Source organism: Phascolarctos cinereus, unplaced genomic scaffold (genome assembly GCF_003287225.1).
Source record: "Phascolarctos cinereus isolate Bilbo 61053 unplaced genomic scaffold, phaCin_HiC Scaffold_726;HRSCAF=1367, whole genome shotgun sequence".
NCBI lineage: Eukaryota > Metazoa > Chordata > Mammalia > Diprotodontia > Phascolarctidae > Phascolarctos > Phascolarctos cinereus.
The window spans coordinates 6786527-6812181 of record NW_027556098.1 but is presented as its reverse complement, the minus strand read 5'-3'; the positions used below and the strand labels follow the sequence as shown (position 1 = coordinate 6812181).

Here is a 25655-nt window from a genome sequence, read left to right as displayed (position 1 = left end):
TACTCAGGGTTTCTAAGTCAGTAGTCAGTAGGCAAATCATATCCAATGGACCTGCATGTCCATGAGGGCTCGCAGGTCTGGACTTTTGTCACAAATAAGGCAAGAAGCCCAAATCTTCCTAGAAGTATTAAAGAAAAAAATTGTATGACAGTGTGCTTTAAGTAAGCTTATTTAGGCACCAGTATTTTAGATATTTCAAATCCAGACTGCTCATATCTGATTTCATACTTTTAAATATGCAAGACTGTAAATAATGTAATAAAGCAGAAATGCAAGAAGTATTATTACTATATAAGCCTTCAAATGACCAATTATCTTAAAAGAACTGCTCTGACTTCAAACATACTAGAAAACAAAAAGAAACAATGCTAACTTTTTTTCTCTGTTGGATTCCTAGGGTGGAGAATCTCTCTAGTGGTTTGTGCAAATATGAAGGGGCCCCCAAATTAACCAAGAAATGCCCTCACATTTAGCAGCCTTTTTGAGGCCACACCAACTGGACTCTTACACCCACAAGTAGGATTCCCCAGAGGACAGCTGTCAACTACTTCCTTCAGTGTTATAATGATAAACCAGAGGATCTGGGTTTCTAGTACTGTCACATAGCAGCCCCCCACCATGTGTTTCTCATTGATAATTATCTAGACTTGATTAACTTTACACAAAGGCCATTTGCTAAACAAGTATGGCAAGAATAGTTGGAATAAAACATTTCCACCCCACCCCAAGAGTGAGGGTACACTTCTCTTGAAGCCAAAAAAGTCCTTGAAGACAGTGGGTTCAAAGTGGACAAACTAAGGCAAATGTAGAAGATGTGATTAAGAGTACCTTGAAAGTCTTCACCTTGGGAGTCCTTTTCTCCCTTTGGAGTCTTCGAATTCCTCCTTGGTGAAGCTCTGGGACTCTGAGGATCAGTGCCTATCCGTAGCCAACATTCTATTGACCACTGGGGGTGGGGAGGGGGAAGGGATTATTGGTCCCTCAGTGTGCTTCTTTTCTGGGCTGGGGGTGCTATGCTCCTTTAAACATCTGTGTCTATGTTGTTTGCCAACGTTGGTCTTCATTATGTTCCTCTCTGTTCCTGTTGGATGCATTCTCTCCTACACTTCTCCCTGATGACATAGTCAATGGAAGTGGCAGATGGAGGACAGAAAGTTAGAGAAACTTGATCTTCTTCCCAAAGCTGCACCCTCTCAGGGGCTTGGCTCGAACTGCAATCTTCGACTTCTCAACTGAAATCTTCTAGGGATGGGTTGGACTTCTTTAGAATACTGAACTGTTAAAACTCTTCTGCCATTTAAAGCTCCTAGAATCATAGTTATTTTGTTGGATTACTCCAGCACACCTTTTCTCTTTTTTGACCCAAACAAATTCACCCATCATGATTCAAGGACAACCTTGTTTACACAACAAGTCTCTTTATTGACTGATTGTCCAACTCAATAAAAAAGGCATTCTCACTTGATAAGGGTATCAGGACAAAGAACATCAAATTAAATGGTATGAGGGTACATTTCTACCTCTTATACATACAAAACTACAACTGGATAACTATCCAGAAGCAACAGCCAGTGTGATGAATGGAATCAGAAAACAGTGAGCGAACCCAATTTGTAAACATTTCCTTTGGTGGCTCCAGGTAGCATTGTCTAAATAAGTCAAGAAGCTTCCAATTATCCTGATAAATTCTGACTTCAACATCTGTCTCTTCCTCCTTTTCTACTCATCCATACATAAAGCAAAGAATACACGGGGAGACACTTGGGAGTAGACAATTCAATGCTGGTGTAGTGGGGAAAAAATGGGACCGAGTAAGTCTTTGTGTTCTAGTCATGGCTCAGCCACTTCCTAGTCATATTATTGCTTTATGATTTAAGTAACTTACTTATCCTGCTCCTGTTTTCTTCTCTCAAAGTAAGGAATTTGAACTACATTGTCTCTGAGGTCCTTTCCAGTTGCAACATTTTGTGAATTTCAAGTCGTGTGTAACTCTAAAATTGGCTAATCTAAATCTTATGATAGCTTAGGGAGTCAACTCCCTAACCAATTTAAGAAGGGACCCTAGAAGACAGAACTTTTTTTTAAGGCCATTGGGATTAAGTGACTTGCCCAGGGTGACACAGCTAATAAGTGTCAAGCGTTTGGTCTGAGGCTGCATTTGAACTCGGCTCCTCTAGACTTCAGGGCTGGTTCTCTATCCACTTCACCATCTTTATTCATAAGTAGGGGTTCTTAATCTGAGGTTAACCCTTTTCCCAAAGGGTCCACATATAGATCTCAGGGGATTTGTAACTTGGACAGGTAAAAAAAAAAGAATTTTTTCCTTTTAACCTCTAAATAAAAATTTAGCATTTTCTTCAATTATGAATTTAAAAAAACACACATTTTGAGGTGTTCCTAAGTTTTAGTAAGCTGATAAAGGGAAATACACAAAAAAGTAAGGAATCCCTTACTTGGGCTGAGCAGCAACGTTGCATGGGTGTACAGACTTTGTAACTTGTCTTGTATACATATCAAAAGAAAGATGAAAGGGTGTCAAATACAGACACCCTCAGTGTATGTCAGTGTTGAGCTGCTAAAAATATTTCTCTATGAGGGATCACAAAATTTATGCACCCAGAAAATGGAGCCTGCTAATACCTGTTATGTCTTAGAAGCCAAGCTCCAAAAGATTTCTTCCCTGAAAGGTGCTATTACACGAAGAAGAGGTGAAGATGAGACTGAGCAATGCAACATACTTAAATCATTCTAGAGTCTTACTTCTGAAGAGACCTTCATTGCAAATGAAGCTCTGGTTAAGAAAGGAAAGAAAGCGAAATCTGTGATGACAAAATAATTTCATAGAATGTTACAAGTACATGGCACCCCCTCATTTTCTTTTTCTTTCTTTTTTTTGTGAGCCAGTTGTTGGGGTTAAGTGACTTGACCAGGGTCACACAGCTACTAAGTATCATGTGTCTGAGGCCACATTTGAACTCAGGTCCTCCTGACTCCAAGGATGGAGCTTTATCCATCATGCCACCCAACTGTTCCAGCACTTCCTCATTTTATGGGCCTAGAGAGATGAAGTACTTGCCCAAGTTCACACAGTGTCAGAGGCAGAATATGAACCCAGATGTTATGATGCTCATTCCTCTTCAGGCTGCACTCAGGACTTTTTCTTCCGTGCCCCCAGGCTTAATCCTAAAGTCTCACTCCAGCCTTCCAATGCAAATACTGGAAATAGCCTCAGCTCCCTCTCCCTCTGACTGAATGCCTAAGAGGGTGTCCAGACATAGGGCTTTCATGATCATACCATGCCCCTTCCAGGTTTCTTTTCTATCTTGTCTTCCCCCATTAGAATGTATGATCCTTAAAGGTAGGGCTCTCTTTCCTTCCATTTACATTTATGCTCCTCATGCTTATCATAGTGTCTGGCACATGGCAAACAGTTAATACATGCTTGTTGACTGATTCCAAATTGCGTGCTCTTTCCACCACAGCGTGCTTTCTTCTAGTTTATAAATAAAAACAGCATGAATTCCAACAAAAGCAATGTTCCGATACTTTTTTGAAGGGAGAGGAAGGGAAACAAAGAGGATCCACACCTGTCATTTCTTTTAAGGAATCTCCCAGGGTGGAAACTCCTTTTCCCTATCATAATATAGGTCAACAGCACATTTATCAGCAAGTCTTGGTTGTCTGGGAGCCTGAGAAATGAAGTGACTTGACCACGGTTATACAACTAGTACATGTAAGAGGAAGAAATTGAACTCAGGTTTTTCTTTTTTTTCTTTTCTTTGGCTAGCCCAGGTTCACACAGCTAGTGAATATAATACTTCAAGGTTTACAAAATGCTTTCCTCACACTAACCCTGTGAGGTTACTATGACAAGTATAATATATGGCCTAACTTGGTTTACATGAACCTGCTTGCATCTTGAAAGCTTCTCATTCATGCTATTCTTTACCTAATACCCCTACTAAGGGTTTTCCCTAGGAATTTCAGCATGTGAATTCTTAGGTTAAGTTTCCATATATATACTAAGGATAAGAAGAGACTGAATATAGATAGGCTTTATTTAAGTAACACAAAAATATGCAAAGGCCTTATACTTGAGGTCCCTTACCTCTCTTCTAGAATTAAATGTCCTCTAGACTTATAAAACTCCCCAAAAGGGGAGAGAATTCTAAGTGATTAGAGAGTTTACCATGCTTCCAAATGAGTCATCTTTGAATGTGAACCAATGAATACCTTGGCCAAGGTGCACATACATCTTATTAAGGAGTTACCAAAATAAAGGCCTCACCCAAATACAACCTTCTGAACAGGGAGTTAACCTTGTCATAGCAGTAATACTTCCCTAAGTAAGACTCAGTGGAGCCCCACAAACTTTTTGTGGGGGTACACCGGCTATACAAGTATTATACCCATTATAGATATAAGAAACAAAGAATATAAAGATTAACTGATTTGCTGAATGTTATATGCTGATTAAGAGTCAGAATTTGACTTTCAGATGTCAAGTCTTTAATGGATTCCAAATTCTTTCCATGCCACCATGCTGCACTGAATCCTAAAATTAGGGGCGCCATGTTCATCATAGGGAACAAAGCCTTGATTACATTGAAACTTTGTACCAGGACGCCAAAATGTAGCAGATGCTGACAGCATTTATACTACTTCAACAGTATACAAAGAAGACAGGTTAGAACCTAGTCAGCAAGGATGCTCAGTAAAGCTCCCACATGGCATCTGTTTCTCCCCCACCTACTGGGTTGCCACAGCCTAGCATAGCTCTTTATTCGCCCTCAACCTCATCACAAGGTATCTGGTCTGCATCTACTCCTTAAGTGCATTTGTTTTATGAACTGATTTTTTGTGTGTGTGTGTGTGTGTGTGTGTGTGTGTGTGTGTGTATGCAGATGGTCTAGAGCTCATTTGAGGATATGAGAGGCAGGAAGTGAAAAATGCTACTTTTAGCTCTAATGGCGGGGGAGAGAAAAGATTCTAACTCAAGTGCCACATATAAACTCAAAGAAAAAAATAACCCAAAAAGATTCTCTTAGAAAGTAGATATATTCAAAGACAGAGATGGATACCAAGTCATTCAGGCTGAAGATATTTGAGTGACTCAAGTTAAAAATGCCATTTGTAGTAAGGAATATAGCAAGAATTACAAGTATTTGGGGATGTTCAGAGGATATTGGTCTGTTTTGGTCTTCCCCAAACCAACCAGTCAGTAAGCTTTATGTATTATATGTCAGGCACTATACTAATGAGATAACTCTTGCCTTTAGGGTGCTTACATTCTGTTTAGACCATATATCGAAGGGAAATTCAAAAATTAATAAAGTGCACCTAAGGGGTGTGAGGGATTTAGTTTTTAACTTTAGCTTTACTTAGAATCTGTGATTTTAAAATGAGGCCAAAAAACTCAATTGTTCTGTTTACTAACATTTGGGAATTTATGTAACTGTAGGCAAAAAAGAGACAAAGACTGATTCTTTTGGAAATCAATAACTTATTTTCTAATGATAATTCTTGAAGGAAATACACATGGAGCTCTTATTTTTGCTGGGTTATTTCATTTTTCAAAAAGGAAAACAAAACACTGCCTGGCATGTAGTGAACATTTAATAAATGCTGCAACTTCAAATATATAAAAGTTACTTCAATTTCATAAGTCAGCTGGTATAACTGTACCATGACAACTCGCTCATCTTCCACAACAAGACATACAACTGCCCAGGCCAGAGATCATTACTCTCTTATTGGACATCGGACATGCTGACTGCTGTTTCAGCATATCACCAGTGGCAAAAATTATTGTAATGGTGATAGCGGATGTGTAATTTCCTCAAGAATACCTTTAATGCCCTGCTACTGTTAACAAAAATAATACCTGACACTCTCATAGTTCATTAAAGGTTGCAAAGCACTTTACATGTATCATCTCATTTAATTCTAAAAACAAGCCAGTGAAGTAATACATGATAGGTATCTCCACTTTAAAAATTAGGAAACCGAAGCTCATACAAGTGAAGTGGCTGGAGGATGGGGTCACAAAGCTATTTTAGAGGTGCGATCTGACCACAGGTCCCTCCTGCCTCTTAAGTCCATTATTGTATTTCGACCAGACCACAAAGCCTCAATCACACACCACTTCTAATTTATATAGTGCTTTTAGGTTTGTAAAGGGCAGTCCTAACAATGGTACTATGAAATGAGTATTGTAAGAATTATTACCCATCTCCCATAGGGTCACAGAGCTTACAAGTGTTGGAACTGAGATTAGAACCCAGCTACGTATAGACTACCTCTACCTGAGCTCTCATGTAATGGCTCTTATAAAACCAACTGAAGGTATTGAGGCAGTAGGCCATCACCCAAAAGCATGGCACTAACAAGGTCACTGTCATGACTTGAATCTACCAGGACATGTTGATTGCGTTCTGCCCTTGATTTACAAACTGTATCCTTAGTGTAGGCTATATCACAAATGTTACTCCTTTTATTACAAGGAGTTCCCATAGATCAATCATCAACTGTGGGGTGTGAGGGAGATGAGTCTCATTAACTGAGGAAATAACATCATCCTGGAAGGACAATATATTCATTACATCATTGCCTTGACGTAACACTAGATATTTGTACATTTTCAAATATGCTATTTGAGATCATTTACCAAGAAATTCATTCACATAGCTAGATAACAAAAAGACAGGGTGGAAAGTAAGCCTGGCATCATGTTATAAACTCCTTTTGAAAAGGGAACAAAATTCTGCTCCATACCAAAAAATATCAGAATGACTTTCCTAGTGGGAAAAGAGAATATATCAGATTCGAGTATACAAAAATACACTTTGGAATATAATGTTAGTTATGTGGGAGACAGGTCTAATGGCTTATTGAAATCCTTTCTTCTTTAAATTTTACTTTTAAAAAGCCATATTCTATGCATATGGCCAGTACCATCTGGTGCACCACGCTGTTTTCTTACATACAGGATGATTCACCAGATGTCCTATGCCTTAGATGGCTTTCTTGGTTAAAGCATCATGGGCACAGGGTAGGTAAAAACTATTTCAGCAAGTCTCTATGTAGCACCTCAGGAAGATTACATAAAAAAAGGATGTCTTAAAAAACACACACTTCAAAAATATCCTAACAAACAGGCGATATTGAAGAGCACCAGCTTAAAATATACATACATAAATACACACACACCTATTTGTTTAGCTCCTCTGGTTAAGAGACATTCTAACTCCAGGATAATATAATAATAACAATACTATCGCTTAGTTCTTTACCTTAAGACATTAGATTTCAAAGATCTCCACCCCTATCAGCAAATACTGAGAAAATATTAACAAATGTATTTAAATGATCTATGTTCTTTTCTACAACCTCATGAAATTACATTTAGCTCCCGAAAATTCACATCAAAGATTTGTAAGGAATTCAAGGATCATTTGAATTTATTTCCTATTTTGAACGTGTTAAAAATCAATGTCTAATGATCCAATGTTTCTCATTCACCATTTTTCTTTTCCTACTTGGCAAAGGAATCAATTTGATGCTGAGGGTCCCAGAATCTGATTTTTAACAAGGATCCCTAGAAGCCTGATCCTCCTAACTTCATCAGTGAACAGTGGGTTCCATTTTCTTGGGCCCAAAGGTTCTTCTTAGTCTATAATAAAAATAATTTCTAGCATAGATGTTTAGATTTTCTTAATAACAAAGGATGAAGAATTGGACAATCTCACACATGTACAATAAAGTTATATCTATGTTTGCTTTTTTTCTACCCTATGATTAGGCAAAAAGACCTTCCTAGCAATTTCAAAGGCTTAGAGAGTCCATTTAATTGTGAAAAGTGTAATGTTCTTCTTAAATCAGGGTAAACCAAATTCATCTATATTATTGGGTGCCTAATTCTCAGGAAATGTTCAGAATTACAAAAGGCATTTAATTCTTCCTATGGATTTCATTTCAATGAATCTGCTTATTTCGTCCACTCATTCCGATCTAATTTAAGGCCTTCAAGTTGAAAACATCATCTGTAAAACCTGGACGTTTTTCAGCCCCATTTAAGAAACATCTGTTCAACACCTCAAGTGAGCTTTCATCATTCTGTAGTTTTTCAGAGGCAAAAGCTGTGTAAATATTTTTAAACTCAGGCACTTTCACACTAATTTTGTTTAAAAAGGCTGAGGATTAGGATTTTTTTAAATATTAAACTCATCATGGTGATGGGGGGTGGCTAGGGACAGCGTAGAGAACAGGAGGTGTGGTGGTTGGTATGAGAAGGCATTCTGGTGTTGCATAAAAGGAACAAATAAGAAGAATCCCACTAACTGGGCCAGGTATTCCTATTGAAGCTAGCTAGGAAGATACTAAAAAGGGACTGGAAAACAAGAGCTAATTATCCAGAACGCTTAATGTAAACCTAGAAAGGAAAATATATTTATATACTTAATATACAGTATAATAATAGATTATTATTGAGAACCCAGGCAAGTTGCAGTAGTAACAGAAGGAAAAAGTAAGGACTGAAGTATTTCAATTGAAGATCTAAGAAGTGAAAGGGAGGGGAAACAGGAGGAACAGAAGACAACTGTGTATTTGAAGCCACATATGGAGAGACAAAATGTGCTCTAAAAATTGCTTCACAAATTTACATAATGCAGAATGTTGTACTGAATGGAGCAAAAGTTCATCTTAACGTAAAAAAAATTATGATTTTCCAAGTCACATCTGAGGGAATATTTTAATTGCATGCATCAAATATACTCTTTCGTTTCTCCCTGACCACTCTACATATTATCTGTAAACCAATTAATTCAAGACAGTACAAAAAAAATTTTTTTAAGGGATTTGGTTTTCTGCAATCGGCACACGAACTAGCTCGATTTACTTGTCTAAATAAAGATGGATAGTTGGGCCTCTTTCCAGTCTAACATATATGGTGGTTTCTTTACCAATCACAACACCCCATTGCTATGGATGAACAAAAAGAATGGTCTGACCTCTGCGCTAGCTCATTTCGAGTTATTTGGGTGTACAAGGCCAATGTGCAGTGGATATCTCCTGATGATTTACCATTTCACCATTAATTAATTCACCATTCCATTGACTATTTGAAATGTGTCTACAATTTGAAAATTTTGGTAATTCCGCAAGCTCCCACATAAAACTAGAGATAAAATATGATTCATCTTCCAAACCCCAGCTGACTAGTTTTTCAAATATATGATCTTGGGTCTACGGAAGCAGTTTGTGTCAAAGCTTTGGAAGGAATGAAAAAATTTCATTGTATTCATCAAAATGATTTGTTTATGATGTGAAAAATGTAAAAGGATATCTTCAAAAGGCATTAAATAATGTGATGTTCTGAAACAAGGACAAGAGATTGTGAATTGAGCTGTTTTTTTGCCCTATTGTTATCCATAAATGTAACACAGGACATTCTAACAGCTTGTGTACTGAAAAAAAACATTATGAATTTAGACACAGGTTTCTGACTCATACTTCTCTCTGTGGGGCTGTGGGAGGCTCATAAGGGGTATTTTCACATGGAGTCAATGGTTTTACTGGTTGTTGGGAAATGCCATATTTCAAACATATACAATATGCAGTAAGGAAGGCTTCTTTGGGGGCAAATTACTAAAAAACAACATCAACTGACATCCTCATATCAGCTGTAATAATAAAATTATTTTCCAAAAGGAATGTTAAGTGTTAATCTCTGATTATCTTGCAAATGAATTAAAAATTCATTTACAAACGTTAATCTCAGTCTTTCAACTCTATGCATATCCTGCAGGATCATGTTACCATTGGATTGATATCTGCCCAGGTTTCATCATTTTGTCATTTCAGCTTTACTTTTCATTCATGAAAAAAATGGGCAAAGCTTCTTCTACATAAAGAAATGAATTGTCAAATTTATGTGTAAGCTCTTATAACAAAATTATTATTAAATAGTTGAAAATTAGATAAGCTGATATGATGATTTCACAGAGATGCTTTGAAATTAGTATAATATGTATTAATATGTAATACACACCAGTGGCTCCATTTTACAAAACTGCTATTGTCTAGTAACCATCATTGGACCATGGTAACATGGTAAAGCACCTTAATATGATTTATCTCTATAACAGACTCATCATCCCTACTGAAAGGGTGGCTTCTACTTCTACAATACTCTACCATATCAAAGGAAACAGATTACATTGCGGTGAGATGCGGTAACCTGGCAGTGACTAAATTTGCACTTTGGAGTGTTCAACTTGTGATCAGTCCATGACCCAGGGAGCACAGAGATTAATTAAGCCTTTCTCCTTTGCAATTTTCTTATCTCAAAATGATTAAATTTGATTGTTGGGTTTTTTTTTTCCTCTATCAAGCTGAAGTCATTATAGACAACAGAAGCATGACCTGGCTCTAAGACTCCTTTCTGAGAAAAGAATTTTAAAACCACCCCCACCCCCCACAATCCTGTAAGCACCATAGAACCTTTTTTACAAAAGTAGCATTAGGTTAAGGTGGGGGAAGGGAAGAACAGAACTAAGATCTACCTTACATACTGTTATGTCAGGATATACTATATGTATGTGATACATTAAAGAAGATATGATTTAACCCATCATGCATTCGATTTGTAGGATAGCAAGCCATATTATCATGAGATTCTACTGTAATAGTAAAAAAAAAAAAAAGAATATCTAAACCTCTGGAAAAAAAAATCGAGAGTTTCCTATGCTACCCAATGCACACATGCAGCTCTGTATCCCATTTCTATATCATTTTACATTGGCAGAAGACAAAATACTATGTTATCATACAACATGTCTTCACCGCTCATGACCCTCTATAATCTATAGCACATAGATACTGAGTTATAGGCAAATAAATTTGGGGGGAAAAACAGGCAGTATTCTCAATCGCTCTAATCTAGATAATAGATTACATAGAGATAATAAGGACTGTCTCCTAAAGACTACTTTCAGGTAGAAGTGGGTAAGGATTTGGGGTGAGAAACTGGAGGATTCTGCTACCCTACTAATCTGTTGTCAACCCTCAAAGGCAAAAAAAAAAAAAAAAAAAAAAAAAAAGAAAAGAAAAGAAAAGAAAAATGCCTGCAGGCTGAAGATGCTGTAGTGATTGTTTAAAAGCAAGTTCTAAAAGAGTGACAGAGAAGTCTAAACCTTTTTTAAGCACCCCCAATGAAAAGATTTAAACAAGCTATTGTTTGAGCTCTGGGTACCTTTTTTCTCTTGGCTTTGTTCTGTATTTTCCTCCGTTGCAGTTTCCATGGCTGGCTTCATACCATCCACCAAAAATGCTTTTTACCCCACTCCCCCCCAAACAAGGCAGCCCCCCTCCACTATTCCCTTTCTTTTGGACTCCCCTCTGTCTCTTATTTACAGCGCCAGTGATTGAGGGGCTCTGTTCTCCTCTACAGTAGATTACGGTCCCTTCCCAGATGCCTTCAATTTCACTCTGCTACAGGTCCATAAAGATCTCTGCCAGGAAACAGTCAGGCATACGTCACCGAGGATCCCAGTTATAAAATACTCATTCTTCCCCTCGATGGTGCTAAAAGTTTCAATGTAGCTTGGACTGGAAAGAGCCAGCTCCGTGGTCACCGGTTTTCCCCTTTGCCTCTACTGTCTTGCTTTTTCAACCTCCCTTTCTTTCTCCCCTGCAAAGGCTCTCGATGAATGCTAATCAATTCACCCACTGAAGAATAGATTTGTGACATCAGGAGAGAGGATGTGTGTGAGAATTAAAAGGCCCCACTCCTCCTATCCCATGACTCAGCGACACAGCTGCCCCCACCCCAGCACACATAGCCTCTAAGCAGAGTGCCTGCCACCCCACAATCAAAGGGTTCTTTCCCATGGGACCTTACTATTATGTTTCACATTTTGATTTGTTCCATATGCCCCCCTCCCCCACAACAGCAGAGACACAGGATTTCACCACTGTCTGTACCTTATCTTCTTACTTTAACATTTTTCTTACATAAACCATGAATAACAACAATCCAAAAAAAAGGAAGAGGGAAAAAAAAGAAAAGAAAAAGGGGGGAAACAAGCACAAAAACAACCATTTTTGGCTGTATTAACAACCTCATAATTCAGAAGTGCTAACAACCTTTTCCCAGTCATAGCTAGCAAAAATTTTATAGTAAGAGAAAATAAAGTTGAATCCCAATAAATGAGAATATCCCTGACCCCCAAATTTTAAAAACATATTCAATTTATACTGAGTATATATGGTAAAGCTTACTGAAAATTTGGCGCCTTGCTTGAGGGATGGCATAAAAAAAATGTGGTCTTATTGTAAGTGTGATTATTCTAGCACGTTGGTTTTTTTTTTTTGCCAGAAAACCAAATATTTATTTTAACTGTAACTTCAATATTTAGTATGACAAGAATTTGCCACGATTTTCATGACTACAGTTTTTAGTTACCAGTTTATGGAACTTTTATTACATACTCAAATAACCTAGTACCCCAAATATTCAACTCATCCAAGCATATATGGCTTTATCATGGTTATGTGCCATATGTTTCCAAGTTACACTAATTTTCAGCACTTTTCTTTAGCCTTTGGCTGACCCATTTACTTTCATTGTCCCCATAATTAAGTATCTATAGAAACTGCATTGAGATGTCGAGATGGCCATTCATGAGAGCAAGGCTCGACAACTGAATAGTTCCCTGGCTGTGAATTGAGCCAGTAAGCCAGTTATGATTTAGCACCTGTTCTTACAAGCACATAGAATGACAAGACACAGAGACCATTTCTCTCCTTTCTCCTAATAAAGTTGCCAAGTTGTAAAAGATTGCTGGTTTCCAAGCCAAAACTTAAAAAAGAAAATGTATAAGATTGTCTTAAACAATCTAGCCATTTAATGCATTAATTTTATATAATCCTCAACTTCTGGACAATCCAATGCCTTTGATGTGGTTTTGAAAAGGTTTTGAAAACCAGTTTGGTCTGCTTATTTTTTACTTTTAAAATTTCCCTCAGCAAACATGTGAGAATACCACAAGCGACTCTGTCTCATGTCACTGTTATTGCCAATACAATTAGTTAACTGGTAGAAGTTCAAACCTACTAGAAGCTGAATACTATACCTTCTGTTCCCTCTCCTTTAAAGACCACGTTTTTTAACTTTAAGAGATTCATAGCTATTATTATTCCCAAACAGGAAGCCCAATATGGCATCCTAACCAGAAAGGAATTAAACCTTACTGCAAATACTTCAATCTGTTCAGCCAGAATGATGACTATTGTTGTGTTAGAATGGGCTCATTTTCCCCCTAAGCAGTTAAAGAAAGAATGAAAATTGAAACAAATAAAATAATGAAACCAAGCACAAAAAGATACAACAGTGACTAGGAATAAAGCTGTCATAAAATCCCACTACCAGGGGGCAGCTAGGTGGCACAGTTGATAGAGCACCTAAGACAGGAGGACTGGAGTTCAAGTGTGACCTCAGGCCAAACACTTGACACTTACTAGCTGTGTGACCCTGGGCAAGTCATTTAACCCCAATTGCCTAAAAAAAAAAAATCGCACTACCAGCCATGTCATTTAATTCTAGGACCAACTGAGCAGGATATTTTCTAGCTGCTCCTTGAGGAGATTATTTTTAAAATATGCCTAGGAGAGTGAGGCAGAACAAATAAGACCAACTGCATTTGTTTCAGCATAGCTTCCTAGGCTTGGGAACTAAAGTAAAAAAACAAAAGATGAGAAGGCTCTTCAGAACTGGTGCCCACATCCATTTTCAATCAATCCCATCTGTCTTTTTAAAATTACTTTTAAATGATTTTTTTTTACTCCATTCAACTATATCGTTTACAATCTCTCCGCTCTGCTCTTCTTCCTCCAGTCAGAGGATGGAAAAATTTTCCAAGTTAGAGTTTTGAGGCTCATAGGGTTATTATGTTTTTTCTTAGCACCAGTAAACTGCCATGCATTCACAAAAGACAAGTTGATACTGATAATGGCTATCCTTTAATTTGTATCAGTTAACAAAGGACTTAAAAACTTCTGACATACCTACTTGTTTTTAAAATTAAAGATGTTTTGGGGGCATCTAGGTGGCCCAGAGCATAGAGCACCGGCCCTGAAGTCAGAAGGACCTGAGTTCAAATCCAGCCTCAGACCAAACACTTGGCGCATACTAGCTGTGTGACCCTGGGCAAGTCACTTAACCACAATTGCCTAAAAAAGCAAAAACCAAAACAAAAAAACCCCACCACACACCCAAGAAAAACCGCTAAAATTAAAGAAGTTTTTTTCAGAAATTATTAAAATTTTAAAAATACTTAGTGGATAATCATTACAAACACTTTTAAAACACTTATGTTTCAAAGTAAACAGTGACAATGATTTTTTAAAAAGTCACAACCTGAAAACACTGAAGCAATTGCCAATACATTTGCAATAATATCATAATAATATATATTCATCTTTTTATATTATTAATTGGATCCTTCTGACAATTAGAACACTACCCTGTGAATTAACATCCACCCTATAAAGGCAAATAAGACTTAAAGCACAACAACAAAAATGCTGAGTGTTTACTGATAAGAAATGCAGGCTTTCAAATGATTGAGTTTCATTAGATTATCGAAGCAACTCAAGAGTATACTGAAATCCAGGAAGATCTTCCCAGGAGGAAAAATTGATAAGAAAATTATTAGTATTCTCAATGTATGTTGGTAAAGAACTTCTATACAGATCATTTGTACTAAACCTTCTTCATTGGTGACTACAGGTATTATGCCCATTTAATAGAAAAGGAAATAGGTTCAGAGAAATTAAATCATTTGTTCATGTTTAAATTTGGCATTATTTGAAACCAGGCCCTTCCCAAGTCCAGCACCCTTTCTACTACACTATGCTATGGTGTATCAGAATAACAGACTCTTGAAATCAAACGGAGGATTTGTTCTTTATCTGGCTAAACCTCCCATCCAATGCAAGAATTTCATTTACAATAATTTTCATCGATGGTCACCCAACCCATGCTTGATAACTACTAGCAATGTTAAGTAGTGAACATAGAAGTCTGTTATTCTCATGAACAAGAAGTTCTTCTGCTGAAGATAGAACTCTTCTTCCCTATAATTTCTACCCACTGGCCCTAGGTTCTGCCTTCTGAGGCTTAGGTATCTAAGTTTTCCTTCATGAGGGTCCTTCAAAAATATGAAGACGGCTATCAAAATCATACCTAGCTTTCTCTTCCCTAGGTCTATTTCCTTCAACTGTTGTTCACATGTCATAGTTTTCAGATAGGTCAACATCCTGATAATTCTCTTCTATATATACTCCAACTTATCAACACCCTTCTTAAAATGTGGTACCCAGAAAACAATGCAAAACTCCAGATGTGGACCTACCAGTATTATTACTTCACTTCTTCTGGATATGAGATTCCAGACTGCATACTGCCAGAATATGCAACATTAGTTTCTTTTTTTATTTTATACGATAGGCAACATAAACTAGGTATTTTTCATGATAAATGTAATCTAACACTTAAAATATAACTACAATTACTTCATGCAGTAGAACAGGTTGACTATAGGTTAATTGTGGCTGCGTTGATTATTTTGTACTAATCTTGAGTCTTTTTTTTTTTTTGCAAGCCCCAGTCAATTCTAGGATTTTCCTCTTCAGTGTCATGAGTGTACAATATGTCAATTCATCTTTGCTCCTCTGATTGTTTCTTATATGCGTCCTTTTGAAATACATTTTCAGAGTCTCTTCTCTAGTCTAACACTTATCCCAAAGAGGAAACCCTTATATAGTAAACCAAAATCATCATCTAGTCATTATATGAAGGAACTTCTCGCAACAAAGAATTCATTACCTTCCATTGGAGTTTTACAATATTTCCAGCAGCTTCTTGGATTATACTTCATTTTCTATCTTGACTACAGTCACATCTATGCCAGACAATGTCCCAATTGGGGGCAGCTCTTATTACTAGAGAGATTTTCTTTATATTGAGGCTAAATTTGCATCCCTGTAATTTCCATCTAGGAAGTATGGCCTCATGGACAGCTACCCAGGATAATCTGGGTCCAAGCCCTGCCTCTGACAGACACTGGCTTTGTGATTCTCAGGCAAATAGCTTTACCTCTCAGGGTACTAGCCAAATCTCTAAAAATTTAAGTAACAGAGAAAGTACACACTTGCATTGGTAGGAAAAGTTCTTCCCAGGGAGGCTCCTGTACTAATGAAGTTACCAATCAATTAAAATAAAATTCCACTGGCTTCCAGGATCATGACTAACAAGCATAATTCCTCTACCACATGAAAAGCCTTTAAATATTTAGAGACAACCATCATTTGCCCCCTAAATGCTCTCTGTTCTGGGTTCAATATACTTCGCTCCTTTCACTGATCTTTGGCATGATTTCTATTCCCCCCTCAGTCTTCTGGTGGCTCTCCTTTGGATGAACTACAGAATCCTGTGGAAGCATTGGTTTATTCAGAGATTTCTTCTCACTCATTGGGCTTATTTGTAATTGTATTGTTAGAATTTCACTTTTAGATGCTGCATCCTTATTGAGCCATAATTCCTTTTAGAGTCTCTAAGCTGTGAGAAAATGTGCCCATTCCTCAAAAATTCAGTTTAAAGCCCTCTTGGTGCCCTTCGTAGATCTTTGAACAAATACATTCTCACATTTCTTGCTTAGTGGATTGGTAAGCCACAATCCAACACACTGAATGTAGCACTTCGATACCATTTTCTTTGTCCTCCACTACATTGTAGGTCTTACCAATATAGCCAGATATCAACTTTCCATCGTTACTCTTAAAAAAAAAAGTCATGGTTTTCATTCAACTGGGAGAAGAATTATCATTCAACAACACCTACAATCTTCCTCCAATTTTCTCAGGTTCCTCAGTTTCCTACTCAAGACTTTGGATTCTGCAAAGAACATCCTCGGGTCCTTTTAGTAATATTTTTTTCCCCCTGCATGAATCCATAGAAGTAGAAAAAGATTTGGGCATTGGATGAGTTGTGGTAAGGATTGTGTCACATCAGAGTTTTTTCTTCATTGTGTTATGGTTTTTCTCCATGTCCTTCGAAATTTTATGCCTCTTATAACTTACCTGGATTACTACTTCCAATATAAGATTTCTTCATTCCACCTAATAATCCGACGTATTTAGAAGTATTCCTCAGGCCCTTCCATCTTCCAAAGAAGGGAGACTTGTATTTCTAAGAAATTTATTTAGCAGCCTCTGAAGGGCGAAACACAAGTATAGTCCATACCTGTATGTCATTGCAACTATTCTCTGGCTATCCATACTTACTAGATAGCTTGGTGAACTGTCTCACAGTTACTTGTGTTAATGGTACCCCTAAATGAAGGGATCTCCTGGGAGGGCCTATTTGTTTAGTCCCATGCTGTACTTATTTACCAACTGCTAATAATAAACAGAAAGTCATCCGTTAGAACATACTCACCTAGCACCCAACACAATCCCTTCCTTTTATAGGCATTAATCACTCAGCTAAGCACTATAAATGGCGATGGTGGGTCGCTGGTTGGCAATGTACAAAGAGATTATTTTAGGGAAGAGTAAACATTAAAGTTCCTCTTATATTCTAGAGGCTAGGGATATACACAGTTTATTGAAACAGATGCATTCTAATAAAAACAGTTGGTAAAATGAAATTTCTGTTAAGTGAATAATATCTTATTTTTATATCTCCATTATGAAATCATAGACATAATATAATCCTGGGCCCCTGTGTCAAGAATATAAGAAATATTTTAAAATACCAAATTTAAGATAAAAAGATAATGTTCTGAAAATACAACAAAATCATATTTTACATGTCAATGATCTTGCATTGAATTCAAATGTACAGCAAAACAATTGATATTAATAATAATTTAATACAGAATGGAAAAACTGTAACAGTATAGCTCCCTGGGCAGATTATTTCATCATTAGAGGTAAAGCCTTACCAATTGGGCTATGTTAAAAACATCCTTGAACTGTTATAACAATTCTAATTTTACACTTATCATGTTTACTTTACACTTTCCCCTCTACTTGAAATCTCTGCCTCCTTTACATACAGAGTCACCCACTGACACCTGTACAGTTTGCTAGAGGATTTTTATAGTAAAATGAGATAATGTTTTAAAGAAACCTAAAAAGTAAAAGGGAATCTTCTACTATCTTGAACTCATCTTGAGGCTTTCTGGAATATTTCTACTGTCTGGCAATAGCCTAACATCAATGATTAGGAAGTGAATTAATTATACCTTGATTACTCCTTACCCAAATCAATTGTTGGATTGCTAAAGTGGCAAATGTGTGTCTTCAGTAGGGGCTGACAACACATGAAAAATGCGTAAGTTCAGACCAATCAACAAGTATTTAAAGCAGCTGCTATATATCAGAAATTATGCTGGGCACTAGAAATTTAAAGTCAAAAATGGAATAATTTGTCTCTGCCACCAAGGAACTTACAATCTAGGCAGGGAAGACAGCATATCCATATAGATGTATGTACAAAAGAAATATGAGGTATTTTTCCCCTCAAAAGAAATTAAGAATTCTAAAAGATAATGTTAAGGAAAGAGTGCATTGTAAAGATGGGGTCAGTCTTTGCAAAGATATGGAGTTAGCATTTGGCTTATTTTTTTTTATTATTCTTGGCCATTTTTCCAATATATTATTTATCATCCTTCCCTATGACCACCTTTATTTAAGTCAATCAGTAGGAGAGAGGGGAAAAGGGGAAGTGAAGGGAAGACAGGAGACAGAGACAGAGAGACAGACAGACCAGCAGACACTAATTGAGAAGACCTGTGAAGACAACAGATCTGAGAGACTATGGAAAATGATCTCAGACTTTTAGTACAATTTCTTCCTCATAGAATTACCTAGGTTATTGACAGCTTCATTTAGCATTATGACCAAGGGAATTACAATTCTTTCTTTGGGTTTCAGGAATTATCTGGACCATCCCTGAAGGCTGGTCTGTTGGCCTAGGCTCCTTGTGGTAAATGTCAAATACTTCGCAAGTTATCTGTTGCCCTATGTCATTTTCTAGTATGACTGAATAAACCCTATTTCTCCTGGGTCTCCTGGTCATGCCCCAAACCATCAACCTAATGCCCTACCATAATCAGCAGGAGCCATCTCAGCAAACATTAAGTTTCCTCCCTTGAGGGAAAAATGAAATAAATGCAAAAAGCAGATTTTTATTCGATAACAACTATATTTACTAAAATTTACTTTAAAATGTTCATATTTTTGGCAACAAATTAGGTGATAAAGTAGATCCCACAGTATTTTACCCATTTATTAGATTCAGGAGAAAAACTGAGCACAGAAAACTAAAACAAAGAAAAGTTTTTTGCCCCATTGTATTTATCACAGACACAAAAAAGCACTCATTGTCAGAAAAAAGCAAAGAAAAGAAGAAAAAAAGGTAAACGTGCAAACTCACTAAATGTGATTTTTGCCACCTGGAAATTGAATTAATCCCACTTGTGTTTGCACCGCTGTCAGTACTTTATCCTTCTTCTGATGATTCATTTTTTACCATTTCATAGATTTTTGGAAAATGAAGGATTGCTAGGATGGAGAAACTTGTCTTTTTTCCCTTTTCCTTATTAATTTATTAATTTGGCGTGCATCTTTTTAGATTGAATCCCCCACTCCTCCAGTGCACATATTTCAGTGAAACTGAGACTATTCTTTGAGCACATCCCTGTGAGTTCTTACCTCTGATCATAGTTTTCTTTATACCTGGAATCTGGCCTCATCTTACTCCATTTACCCTGATAAATCGTTGTTGTTCAGTCATTATTCAGTGATGTCCAACTCTCCAGTGACACCATTTACCGTTTTCCTTGAAGGTATACTGGAGTGATTTACAAGTTCCTTTTCGAGTTCATTTTACAGATGAGGAAACTGAGGCAAACAGAGTTAACTGACTTGCCCAGGGTCACACAGCTGTTATCTGAAGCCAGATTTGAACTCATGAAGATGAATTTTCCTAATGACAAGCTCAGTTATTTATTCATTGCACCACCTAGAGGCCGCCCCTGCTAGATCCTACCCACCCTTTTAAAAATCCACAAGTATCTACCCACTACACAATACATCAAAGTATTTTGGCAGTTCTAAGAATGGAAAAATCACTTCTGTTGGAGAAAAAATGGATGAAATCATGGAGAAGATATTGTGGACTTTAAAGAAGGATGCTAAATCCTACCCATCCTGTAAAAAATCCACAAACATCTATTAAAAACTATGTATTTAATTTTTTGTCTTTGACTTTCTAAGGACTAGGACACCTTCTGGCACGTAGTAGGTGCTTAATAAATGCAGGCTGATTGGTCTCAAGTTACACGTTATTTTTTTTTTGGATGTGTTCTCAGCCCTTACTGAAGTTACACCAGTTGACACTTAAATAATCAAAGGATGCTAAATTGTACCCACTCTTTTTAAAAAATATAAATTTATTTTTACTTGTCAACATTTACTTCCACATGATTTTGAATTCCATATTTTCACCCCATCTTCCCCCTCCCAACACCCCAAGATGGCATGCATTCTGAATACCCCTCCCCTAGTGTGCCCTCCCTTTTATCTCTCCTCTCCTTCTCTTATCCCCTTCCCCTTCTACTTTCTTGTAGGGCAGGATAGATTTCTGTACCTAATTTTCCTGTATTTCTTATTTCCCAGCTGCATGTGGAAACATTGTTTTTAAACATGTGTTTTTAAAACTTTGGGTTCCAAATTTTCTCCCTTCCTCCCACTCCACCCACCCTCATTGAAAAGGCAAACAAGTCAATATAGGCCATACATGTGCAGTTATGCAAAACACTTTCATAGTAGACATGTTATAAAATTCTAACTCTATTTCCCTTAATGCTATCCTGCACCCCATTTTTTCTATTGTTTCTTTTGACCCTGTCCCTCCTCAGAAGTACTTCCTTCAGATTACGCCTTTCCCAATCTGCCCTTCTTTCTATCATCCCCCTGCTCTCTTGTCCCCTTCTTCCCCTGTTTTCCTGTATGGTAAGACAGATTTCCATTCCCAATTGAGTGTGTATGTTATTCCCTCCTCAAGCTAAATCCTATAAGAATAAGATTCCCTCATTTCCTCTCACCTTCCCCTGTTTCCCTTCCACTGTAAGCACCATTTCTGGTCTGTTTTGTCCGAGATAGTGTACCCCATTCTACATCTCCCTTTCTCCTTCTCCTAGTATAATCCTGTAGCACCCCTTAATTTTATTCTCCAGATATGACCCCTTCATCTTCAACTCACCCTGTGCCCTCTATCTCTCTATCTATACTTACATATAATTTTTCCTCTCCTACTACCCCAATACTAAAAAAGGTCTCATGAGTTATAAATATAATCTTTCCATGACGGAATATAAACAGTTCAGCCTTGATAAGTCTCTTCTGATTTCTCTTTCCTGTTTACCTCTTCATGTTCCACTTAAGTCTTGTATTTGAAACTTGAATTTTCTATTCAGCTCTGGTCTTTTCATCAAGAATGCTTGAAAGTCCTCTATTTCACTGAATGACCATTTATTCCCCTGAGGGATTAAGCTCAGTTTTGCTGGGTAGGTGATTCTTGGTTGTAATCCTATCTCCTTTGCCCTCTGGAATATTATATTCCATGCCCTGCGGTCCTTTAATGTAGAAGCTGCTAAATCTTGTGTTATCCTGATTGTGTTTCTAACATACTTCAATTATTTCTTTCTGGCTGCTTGCAGTATTTTCTCCTTGACCTGGGAACTCTGGAATTTGTCTACAATATTCCTAGGAGTTTTCCTTTGGGGATCTCTTTCAGGAGTGGATGGATTCTTTCAATTTCTATTTTGCCCTCTGGTTCTAAAATATTAGGGCAGTTTTCCTTGATAATTTCTTGAAAGATGATATCTAGGCTCTTTTTTTGATTGTGGCTTTCAGGTAGTCCAATAATTTTTAAATTCTCTCTCCTGGATCTATTTTCCAGGTCAGTTGTTTCCAATGAGATATTTCACATTGTTTTGTAATTTTTCATTCTTTTGGATTTGTTCTACTGTGTTTGATTTCTCATAAAGTCACTATCTTCCAATTGCTCTATTCTAATTTTTAAGGAAGTATTTTCTTCAGTAATCTTTTGAACTTCCTTTTCCATTTGGCCAATTCTGCTTTTTAGGGCATTCTTCTCCTCATTGACTTTTTGGACCTCTTTTGCCATTTGGGTTAGGCTATTTTTAAAAATGTTATTTTCTTCAGTATTTTTTTGAGTCTCCTTTAGCAAACTTTTGACTTGTTTTTCATGATTTTCTTGCATCACTCTCATTTTCTCTTCCCAGTTTTTCCTCTACTTCCCTTACTTGCTTCTCAAAATCCCTTTTGAGCTCTTCCAAGGCCTGGGACTGATTCATAATTTGGATCTTTGACTTTATTGTCTTCTTTTGGTTGTATGTTTTGATCTTCTTTGTCACCAAAGTAAGATAACATAGTCTGACTCTTTTTGCAAGGTTTGCTCATGATCTGAGCCAACTGCTTGAGTTTTAAACTCTTTGTTAAAGTAAAAGTCTGCTTCCCTGTTTTCTGATCCTTTAGACTACAAAAAAAGAAAAAAAACTACTCTTTTTTTCTTGCCCCTGCCATTCTTTCAAATTGTCGTCTTTTATTTTTATTTCTTTTCATTGCTACACATCTTTTATAACTTCTTTTAAAAAAGATTTAAGGTCTCTTTCCATGTATTCCATACAATTTGATTTGTTTCTAAGATTTTTGTGTTGGTGTATTTAACTTTAAAACAAATTTTATTCAATTATACATGTATTTACTAAAACTCACGTTTAAATATTCACGTTTTTGGCAAAAAAAAAATTAAGGAATGGCAGATTCCTTAATGTCGTTCTCTTAGTGTTTTGCCTATTTATAAGATTCAGGTAAAAAACTGAGCATAGAAGAAACCAGCATATTAGTAAAGCAAAGAAAGTTCTCTTTTTCCTCTTGGATTTAGTGCAGATTCAAAAAAGCACTCATTCTCAGAGAAAAGAAGAAAAAATAAAGCTGCAAACACACTAGAAAGAATACTCAATATTCATCATCTCTGCTTTCCTTAGCACCATGTTGCTCTCCATGCCAAATCCAATGCTGTTTCTCCCATTCCCTATACGCTTTACTTTTCTGCATTGATCTAGCATTGAAAACACTGGCCACCCCTTCCTTCTGCATACCTTCTACTTTCCTAGTTTTCAGTACATTGCTCTCTCCTAGTATCGCTCCTATTTACCTGGTTACTTCTTCTACAAATGTTTCATTTGTTCATCCTCCTCTTCTTCCTGTCCAAGTATGGGTTCTCCCTAAGGTTCAAAACTGAGTCTGCCTTTCCTCTGCCTCTACATACTCTCCTTTGATAATCTCACCTACTCACCTCTAGAATGTGTAGTGAGGAGAGAGTGCTATGCATAGAATCAAGGGAGACACAAGTTCAAATTCTGCCCCAGACGATTTCTACTGATTTACTAGAAAGATCAGGTTTCAGAGCCTCAAGGCCAGATTTAAATCTGGGTTCAGGGCTGCTTCCTTTGTGCATAAGAAGTCATTTAAATTCTCTGAGCCTCAGTTTCCCCTCTTCCCCCAAGATCTCTTCCACTTCCAGATGCAATCATCTACCACTGCTCTTTCTTTGGGCCACAGTCACTTCATCTATAAAATAGGGTTCATAATCTTTATACTTTCTTGCTTTGACTTTTTTCCTTTTCTTCCTGTTTTTCTGCAGGAGGTAGTTAAGAGTTTCTATAGAAATTTTAGTTATTATGTGACAAAGGATTTTTGGGTCAGATTCCTCCAGGAAGAGATATGGGGCTGGAGAGTTACACAACTCTAGCTGGAGACCTCAGTTTCCTCATCTATAAAATGGAAGGGTTAGAAAATGAACTCTAAGACCCCTTCCACTTCTCAATCCAAATGGTACCTATGTGACCCTGAACAAATCACTTAACCTCTGTATCTCTGTTTATTCACAGGTAAAATGTATGGTTTAGACACATTGGCTTTTATGTTCCCTTCCTAGCTGCTTGACAGCTCTTCTTGGGTGCTCCTAGAGCTTCCAAATCAACATGTCCAAAGATGAACTCATCAGCTTTGTCTCCAAACTGATCACCTCTCCTCCTAACTTCATTGTTTCTCCTTTCAAGTTTGTAACCTTGGAACTACCTTTGATTCCTCGTCCACATAACATCTACATTAATGCAGTCATCAAATCCTGTTGATTTTTGCTCAATTATTTTTCATATCTTTTCCCCTACCTTAGGGCACTCATCTCCTTTTTCACCAACCAATGCTTTACCCAAGGATATCATAATAATTTTCATATTGCACAGATCACTCTCCTGCATATAAATTTTGAGTTATTTCCCTCTGCCTAAAGCAGGTATTATTAATATTTTTTCTTGTGAAATGAACCCTACTTACGGTGAAGCATATCAGTGGACCCCTTTTTTGAAATAACATTTTTAAAAATCATAATTGAAAGAAATATTAAATTTCAGTTAGCGAGTAATAAACTAAAGATGTATTTTTTCCCACCCAAATTAATGGAACTCCTGAAATCTATCCATGGAAGTTTGGGGGGCGGAGTGTGTCTGCAGAACCTTTTTAACTCCTCCAATTAAGGACTGCTAGGGTTGTGACATGGGCTATGAGCCAAATCCCCTTCTTGTATAGCCAATGATGTAAAAACCATTCTTAGCTGGCAAGCAGTACAAAAATAGATCAATGGGCTAGATTTGGATCTTGGGTCATGTATGTGGTCCCCTGAAGTACAAATCCCTCTATATGACACTTAAAGAGCTTTCTAATGTTTCAGAACCCCTAAGCTCAAGTGAGCTAACAGCCTCAGCCTCTCCAACAGCAGGGATTGATTATTGATAATCAACACTATACCTGGCATATCGATACACTGAAATGGATTTCTGTTAAGAATTGGATACTTATTTATACTTCAGTGACTTTAAATGATTTTATTGGGAATGGGAGAAGGGATTAATTTAAATGATGTTTAATGTATCAGTCTTTCCCTCAACTCTTCCTTTCCTCATTCCATATTACTACACTTTCTCATTATACGGAACAAAGAAAGCAGATGGCAGAGATCCTTATCTAACAGAGTTGAAGATGGGTGTAGATCTCTACTCTTGAGGGGTAGCTATGTAGTGGGGTGAATAGAGGGCTAGACCTGAGGTCAGAAAGATGCATCTTCCTCAATTCAAATATAGCCTCAGATATTTACTAACCATGTGACCCAAGGGAAGGCACTTAAGCCTGTTTGCCTCAGTTTCCTCAATTGTAAAAAGATGATCTGGGAAAGGAAATGGCAAACTACTTCAGCATCTTGTCAAGAAAACACCAAGATCAGTCAAGACATAACTGAAAATGACTTAAAAAAGAGATGTCTTCAGGCAAGTTATTCAACCTGTCAAAGCCTCCAATTCTCCTTCTGTAAAATGAAGAGGGTATTTTAAAACACTACCTACTCCTCAGGCTTCTTATAAGGATCAAATATGATGATGTGTGTGAAGTGTTTTATACACGTGAAGCGAGATGCATTTTTTTTTATTCTTTTTAGTGAG

General features: G+C 37.1%; 1 protein-coding gene across 5 annotated transcripts in view; it reads right to left on the bottom strand.

The window, feature by feature from the left end:
• The window catches only part of GPM6B (glycoprotein M6B), a 217155-nt gene that overhangs the window by 50165 nt on the left and 141335 nt on the right, over positions 1-25655 (bottom strand). For 2 of the 5 annotated variants that reach the window (XM_078146102.1, XM_078146103.1), the window contains exon 1: positions 11255-11330. The exons of 1 other annotated variant lie outside the window; for it this stretch is intronic. In XM_078146102.1, coding sequence (XP_078002228.1) covers positions 11255-11315 — 61 coding nt within the window. In that variant the 5' untranslated portion in view covers positions 11316-11330. Of the gene's footprint in view, positions 1-11254; positions 11362-25655 lie in introns of those variants that run through there. 2 more of the 5 variants (XM_021007375.2, XM_021007380.2) reach the window with 2 other exon arrangements.